At 34.2% G+C, this 8,653-nt stretch overlaps 1 protein-coding gene across 1 annotated transcript in view; it reads left to right on the plus strand.

Annotated features, from left to right (window-relative positions):
* The window catches only part of LOC111630384 (transmembrane emp24 domain-containing protein 2-like), a 26,877-nt gene extending 18,889 nt beyond the window's left edge, over positions 1 to 7,988 (plus strand). Inside the window, exon 5 of the mRNA XM_023374475.1 lies at positions 7,770 to 7,988. Within this exon, the coding sequence (XP_023230243.1) occupies positions 7,770 to 7,894 (125 nt within the window). The 3' untranslated portion in view covers positions 7,895 to 7,988. The remainder of the gene's footprint in view (positions 1 to 7,769) is intronic.
* Positions 7,989 to 8,653: the final 665 nt, after the last annotated feature.

An 8,653-nucleotide genomic window follows, 5' to 3' on the forward strand; every position in this document is an offset into this window, starting at 1 on the left:
ACCATTCCAAAAGATGCGTTCCAGCAGTGTTTCCAGCAATGGCAGGAACGCTGGGAGAAGTGTATACATTACCAAGGAGACTACTTTGAAGGGGATTAGGGTTTTGTACCTCAAAGTCAATAAATTTATTTTTGCCGACCAAAGGTCCGATACTTTTTGAACAGACCTTGTAATTACCCATTTGTTTATTTGTAAGATTATACACTTTCGACTATAATAGAGAATCATTTAGGAGTCTTTAAGCGTGCAAGAGAGAGTTTACAATTACTTTGCAAGTTGATAAATACCTGGATTCATTGGGTTTTTAAATCCTTAATGACCCGACACTTGGCCAGCTGGGTCAAAGGAGAATAGGTAGATAGGCCATGGTTGGGTAGAATGTTCAATTAGGTAGTTCCATGATGAACCATCTGATGGTAGAAATGTAGGCACTAGCAAGTCGGTGATAGATAATATCTTTGGCAGCCGTCAGTGGTGCAGAACAGGAAAATGGCAGAGCACGGTGGATCCCTTTGTTCACGGCGAGGCGGGGTAACAAACTCTTTTGTTCACCCAGGGACAAGTGTGTACTCGCCCGTCGTCATCAATTTTCCTTTTTATTTGGGATTTTCCTCCTAGAGTTCTATGCCCATTTTTGGTATTGTCGAGTTCTTGATCCAATAGGCAAATTTTAGGTACTAGATTCCTTGCGAACGCGTTTGGAAGATGCATCACTTTGCGATAGGAGTGAATCCGGGAAAGATACAATCACTTCCTGTGATTTTTATGGAGTGTGGAAAAAAATTTTTTTTTTGAAAAAAATGTTCTATCTGGTCTGGACTCTCACAGACATATAATTCTAAATTACACTTCAAAAACATGCATAATTACTTTAGAATATAAGTTAAACCAAATGTTGAGGATAAATATTTTCTTGTTTAGGGTGATTTTACAGCTATAAATTTATTACAAATAATAAATACACAAAAAATATAAATACGACTTTATACAGAGGTAAAACCTTGCTTTAGTCCCTTTCTTTCACCATTCACACCATCAACAATTTATAAAAAATTCACAAAGTTACGGAGGTTATTACAAATAGTCAAATATTTTAATATTTATTTTGCAGGTTACTTTCCTACATTTTGAGCACGTATAAAAACATTTATTATATTTTCAGTATGCCTTCCTTTATTATTTGCATTGATCCAGGAATTGATCATGGTTTGTCTCTTCATTTGCTTCTTGTTTGCTGTTATTGTTTTGAGTTACAGAATACTCTTTGGTAGGAAGAAAGTTCTTCTAACTGGCTTCCTATTGCATTTGTCTTCATTTGTGACTTTCACGTTGCGATTCAAATATTAGAGTCAAAAATTGCAAGCAAGTTTGTATAATTTGGGGCTTACGGCACTAAATTACCACAGGATCGTATCGACATCTCGTGAGTTAATGAAAGTCGAAAGGAAGCCAATCAGTAAATTGTTTTCACATATTATAAGTGCATATATAATATTTTAATATTATTTAAGAATTTAGTAAATACAATGTATTTAAAAATTCTTGAAAATATTTTCACTATTACCTTCAAAACTTTCTGAATATAAAAAATTTATTGAGAAATAATGTTTGTATATATTGCATATATCACACAAAAAAGGTTGGAAACCCCTGAATTAAATGAACATTTCTCACATAATTACATAAATAAATTACAAAATTATCACGAATATAATAATTATAAATAATATAATTTTGTTTATAGCAATAAAAATAAAATTATGAACATGAAAATATACATCACTATAAAATGTGTACAAATTTCTTCTTTAAACAAAAAATTTTATAAATGTCATATCTAAGTATTGATGTGGGATAGAAATGTCCCCTCAGCCTTTCAAGAAAAAGTGGTTATAAAATCCAAACTGTATTGTGGAGGGAAAAAATTTTTGAATAATAAAACTTTACTATAATTCATGAAAAGTCAAAGTTTTGTTGCGCTAGATTTTTTTTAAACTCTTCTATCCCGCAAGCGGTAATAGGGCTTTTTTCTCGAAAGTCCATTGTGGGATTGGCCAGGCCCCCAATGAGGTGACCGAGTGGGATAGACCATCCTCTGAATAATCCCGGGTTCTTTCGAATCCAGATTTGATCCATTGTCGCTCGGTCGTCCGGCCGTCTAAAGATATTTAATGTCTTACGAGTCGATCCAACACAATAACTTCATCGGGTTCCGACAATTTTATCAAATACCGTATACTTTCGCTTTGTCTACTTCCTTCACTTTATCCGAACTCGATATCATACAGTAAAAATCATCTCGTATAGATTTATATTCACTTTTTTAAATGAATAAAACAATATATAGTTATTCTAATATTAAGCTGTTTTAATATTTATTTTATTAAAGTATTCAAATAACAATTGGATGTCAAGAAACAAGGAGATCAATATTCACTGTTTAATTCTTTATTTTGATGCGATTGTCAAAGGCGACTTACAAAATGTTCGCCGAGTCGAATGCGATTTTTATTTTATTTTTGACGATTTTCTGTCAATTCGCCTTTTGCGAAAAAAAAAAAAAAAACAGAAGACCTAGGTCAACCATCTTGGATTGGGATCGAATTGACAGACGACGTTGACTCATCCGGCGATCTGGGTACACTCGGTAAATAAAAAGACAATTCCGAGGACACGGAGAGCTCGATCAGCCGTTGCTATTGTAAAAAAAAATACTCCGCGTCACCGACCCTACTTCGGGCTCGTCGTCCCTCGCTCCGGCTACAGATCGCCGACCGACAACGCCCCGGGGCAGGCAACCTCCGACTGGACATTAGAGATTTGTATATCTGCGGGACCCTCGTTCTCCACGAAAAGGGAGAAGATCCAGAAAGTTCGATCCCTCTCGACGACCGGACACTTTAGTCGTAACCAATTTTTGTAAATTAAAGGGGATAAAATTTACGTAGCCGCAGAGTTGTCTCTGTGCCTAACGTACCCACGTACGATTGGGCATTACTCGGATATCCCGCTGTTACGCGTACGTCGTTCGAACGAAATTTTGCGCATTGATAAAAGTAATAAAATGGCTGGTGGTGACGGAGACCGAATTTTAATATTCAACGTAGAAGGGACGATATCGGAGGTCAAAAGTCGGGAGAATTTTGCGTAAAACAAACGAGCGCGCGCTACTCGATATTCGAACTTTGCCAAGCTGTTTCCAAACTTTCTTTTAATGCCCGATGTACTCGTTTCGTTTTTCTCGAAAAATTGACTGTATATATCTTAACCCATGTGCCTAACGTATTATTTACGTTAAGAAAGATTTAGAACAAAGGATTTCACTGTTTACGAATTTTGGCAAATTTAATTATAGATTTTATACTTTATTTGCATAATTTTTTAAATTTATTCTGCGCGTACGATAAGGGCCTTTTTCGAGCCCACAAAAGGGGCATGGCGTGACGAGAATCGAAGCCGAGAAAATTCCCGGTGTTGCTCGATTTCGGACGCCCTAGTCCACGGGTTCCCAACCTATGGGTCGCGACCCAGAAGGGGGTCGCGACGGGTTTTCTGTGGGGTCGCCAACTTATACAGTAAACTAAAAAAAATATTCACTATAATGCAATTTTTANAATAATTGTTGCTATTGTATTGTTAAAAATTATTTTAAAATTATTTTATTGCTCACAAAACAAACCACCATTCATAGAAAATTAAGTCTCGTTCAAATACTGGCCTCCCTTCAATGGTTGAGCCATGTTGCCAGCTAAAACACACAAAAATTTAACAAAAATAATATTAAAGTAGCCAAGACATAGCCAAATATTGTAGTGCCACATCACTAGTGGACATTTGAAATTTGCCGACTAGAACGGTCAGTTAACCGATGTGACTGTTAATTGGGGGTCGGATAATCGATGCTCTACTGTACATATTAATTTTAATTATATCAAAATAATCGCGCAATATTTTATTATAACCGCATTATGTATCTTATTACAAATTTTTATACTACACGTGAAAAAAAAGATAAGATTGCTATTGTATATTCGGATATTAGTGGTGGAGTGGAAGTGCTGTATTGTCAGCATCCAAAAAGCCAGATTTGCGCATGCACTTTACAGAACACCAACCTCACCCGGTTTAGCCGGTGGAAGCCTAGGACCTTGGGTGGATGCTACACATATGCATCCAATTCTATCCGGGACCGGTTCCGGTCTGTTAGCTGCCTGCCTGCTAGATATTTGGCCGCCCTCGCCCGATTACACGAATCGCGAGTAGATTTATAACTTAACCCAACCAATAAGAATTTACTGGTATATTTTTATGATAGTTTTGTATAGTTGATAGGAGTTTTAAAAAAAATCCATTAAAATATTTGATTTTTATTCTGCTCTCCGATTTTATATTACTGGCAGATTTCAATGTTAAACCAGTGATATTACATATATATATATATATCCCATCTTTAAGGGAATGTAGAAAAAAATGTGTACAATTCTTGTATGATGTTAAAAATATTAACTGTTACTTTGACAGCATTATTTACAACTAAATTTAATGAATGAGAGAGATGCACGAGGTACAGAAAAAGCTCTCGAATTTATTTTCCTTAAATTTACGATTTACATATCTGTTTGTCATAAAAATTTGTCTTTCCACTTTTTTCCCGAGACTACGAATATTAGAGTACAAATTAACTGGTTTTGACTTTTTTCTACTTAAGAAGTAGTTAAATAATTAAGCGATTAGGGAATTGGGGACGTAAACAAAACCCTGACAAAAGCCGAAATTTTACTTAAACAAAAGCTTAACCAAACCGTCTCTAGCCAAGTACAATGGAGACTGATTTCTTCGCATTGTTAATGTAATAAAGACAGAAATTTTTCCGGTTCGACGAGAGTGACCAAAAAGTTGTAAATTTTGGAAATTTCCGAGGACACTCGATCCTAAAACAAATTAGTTAGAAAACAAATGACTTTTAAGTTTAACATACGTAGATTTTTACAGCTATGGTGAGAAACGTTTAAAATCTACAACGGCCCTGTCACGTCCTTTGAGATATACTAGTGATGCGACAAAAGAGGCATTTGACATTGACCGGTATTGGCATCCTCAGGATTTGGCAGCCCACGTGCATGCATACGCTGCAGAACCGTCTCTGATCCCAATCATTAGCCACTGGTAGGGAACTATTTGACTAAGTGGATTGTTTTAAGATTTAAAAAGTAAAGAATATTTTATGTTATTTTTATGTATGTTTCTTTACAGAGCTATATTTAATTATAATTTTCTTAAAAAGTATATTCGTACAATTGAAGAATATTTTGTACCAGGTATGTACATCCACCACACATTTTATTTCACCAAGTAAGTTTTTTTTTTAATTTTCGCCTTTATATCGTGACTAGCGATTCAGAATGCAATTGTGATATTAAAAATACATTTAGAGAAGTCTATGGTTTTTATTCACTTATCAAACAAACAAATATGAATGGACCCTAGACCATCACTGACGCGCAATTAACTGATGCCCCTGGATGTCGGCTTCTTACAGAAACACAGCTTCCCTATCATGAAATGTCACGGCACACCATGCTAGCCACGAAAACAATTACAATGCTCGCAGGAAGTTACGCGGAGATATAAAAGAACATATCCTTTATTACATTTTATATTGTACGTAAATACTCTTACTTAGTCTACTTCATTGTTTACCTACTAAATTGACAAAATATTGGTGAAACAGGAAGAAAACTTGAAATGAGATTGAAGGAGCACGAGGCAGCAATTCGATTAAAACGAACCAAATCTCCGTGGCATCAACATTGTAGTATTGCAAATTGTTATAATGTTAAAATAATGTTAAAATATTGTATAAAATAGAAAACCTTGTAACAAGACATATTATTGAACATTACTGCATCAAAGATTATGTAAATACTATTAATTTAAATACTAGCGAATGCATAGATGCATGCTGGGATATAGTGATAGAGCATAAAAGTATTGGCAATGTAAAGCGCGATATCCACTGATGAGGCTAACAGGCAAAATGCATATGGAGAACAAAGTATAAAGTATAAAGATAATTATTAATTTCAAGTTGTGATCCATCTGTGTATTTAATTTTCTCAAAGTCGGATAAAAACGAGTGGTTTTAATTCGTTTATTCATAAAATTTACAATATTTTAGAACTATTATTTTAACGTATACAATAACCAATCCCATTATTTTAATTTTTATTTTACAACTTAAGACTGTAGTACAGTCGACCCCCCCATAACACAGTAGATACATTCTGGTTTTTATGAATCCATTTTCTATGAGTCCAGCCAATCACAGCCCGGCACGTATGCATTTTATGGATTACGGCTGTTTGAAAGGTTTCTTCCATAAAATTAATCGATTCTAGACTAATTTGAATCAACATTTCCAATATAATTTTTTGGGAAATACCCATATAAACTATGCTATAAACAAAAAATTGTAGGATTACTTACCAAGCGTGCACCGTTTGACTATGCCATTGCTTAAGCTCATTTTCGTCGTGGAGCTTAAGCAATGGCATTAATGGCGCTCGCGTGCTTCCTGATAAATTATTTTTTTGCAAAAGATTTGCTGAACTTTGGAGACATCATAAATATAAATATAATTTTTATAGACATTAAATAATAAATAGTTTTTAGTAGGTCTGCTGCTTGTTTAAACTCAATGGATTGTACAATATCCAGTAATGGTCGAGATTTGACCAATCCTGTTGCGACACGAGTCGGCGATGACGTTTTACCAAATTATACAAGTTTTTTTTAGCATGTTTGTACGAATACTGTCGCAATTTTTTTCACCGTGATATAGGAATCCAAACTACAGGAACCCATGTTATAGGGGGGTCGACTGTATGTTTCTAATTTATATGTATTAATATTTTTGAGATATAATACAGATTTAATTAGTAAGCTATACCTAAAATGTAAATCCTGACATGTCTGGATCAAAACAAAACTTGTAGACATGGATTTGACTGTTCATGGATTCAAAATCATCATAGTAATACATCAAATATATATAAAAAAACCAATAAGTAATTTAATTGTTCAAACAAACAGCATGAGTGACTGGTATGGACAGAGTATCTATATTAATTATTTGGTCTGGGAGTAAAAAGATCAGACAGAGGTCTGTAGCATAACTGGCAATGTATCTGCACAAGGAGTTACAACCAAGTGCTTAGGCTTTCAGGTTTTTACATCATCTTTCAGGCCCTAGGCACATGCCTGTTAAAATGGCCTTGTGTTAAGGTGGTGTCGGATGTTGTTGTCAAGGCTTTATTTCTGAATTAAACAATTTTAAGTGTTGCTCTACTCCATTTTCACGTCCAAACAGACAATTAAAAAAGTTTGTTATTAAATTGTGCGTTCAGATCATAAATGGAATAGAGAAGTTTAGTCTATAAATAAAGCTTTGACTTCTGTAGAATACAAGCAGATTTTTAAAAATTTTAAAATTATATAGTGTCAAATATTTTTGGAGAAATTTTATTAACATTTCCTGTTTATATTCTATTTTAAAAATAGTAAAAGTTTTTACTTTAAAATTTAACAGCTTTTTTTTTTTTAATCATTTCATTATCCAACTTTTTTCTGAAAATTCCTTTGTAAAAGTTTCAATATATCTTAAATACAAATCAGTATAATATAATATAAATTTTTAGATAATTCTCTTATGCATTTAATAATGTTTTAGAAATATATTGTTAATTTTTGATAATTTTTTAATATTTTAGTAAATGAAAGTACCAATTCAAGAGTAGTGTTATGGGCTTTGTTTGAAGCTGGTGTTCTAGTTTGCTTGACTCTTGGCCAAGTTTATTATTTAAAACGATTTTTTGAAGTGAGAAGAGTTGTATAAATATCTATGCCAATATTTGAATGTGATCTGTTTTAAATTATGGTATGTATTTCATCATTCAGAAGCCATAATAAATTACATTTTTTTTACATAATTAATTGTGAATTTTACATGTTACATAAGAATGAAATACAATTTATTACAAAATTTACAATTTGGAAATGTTATAGAAATCTTAATTTTATGACTATAAACAATATTTTTTTAAGTCAATATTACAAAATTTAACAATTGATGGACATGTGACCAATGCACAAAGTGCCACTATTGCTTCCATGCCATTTGACCGAAGGGTCAACTCTGTGTTAACAATGATCACATTAGAATTGACACTGCTGCATTTTTAGGGGAGACATAGAAACCACTACGGCTCTTAGATTATTGCTTCACGCAAGCGGATGCATGTGTAGGTGTCGGATTTAGGATGGAGGAGGTTTACGAGACAGCATTTATGAAGGAATGCACACTCTACAACAGGTTAAAACAACAATACAAGGTCTGTTCAAAAAGTATCGGACCTTATTTTTTTCCGCGTAAACCAATGATGCGAGAGAGGCCTCCTTCGGTGGAGTTGTGGAGGGGACAGTCATGCACAGCCCTGAATTTTTTCCCGCCTGCAGAAAGCGTCAGTCGTTGGCAATCGGCGTATGAGTGAGGTCATGTAGTGCGCTCTCGTCGGATTTCACTAAGCTGGAAAATGACTGAACAACGTGAGCAGCGATATTACATCAAATTTTGCCAAAAACCTTGGCGATACCC

Source organism: Centruroides sculpturatus, unplaced genomic scaffold (genome assembly GCF_000671375.1).
Source record: "Centruroides sculpturatus isolate CEXI.00-Female unplaced genomic scaffold, Cexi_2.0 scaffold509, whole genome shotgun sequence".
In the NCBI taxonomy this organism is placed as follows: domain Eukaryota; kingdom Metazoa; phylum Arthropoda; class Arachnida; order Scorpiones; family Buthidae; genus Centruroides; species Centruroides sculpturatus.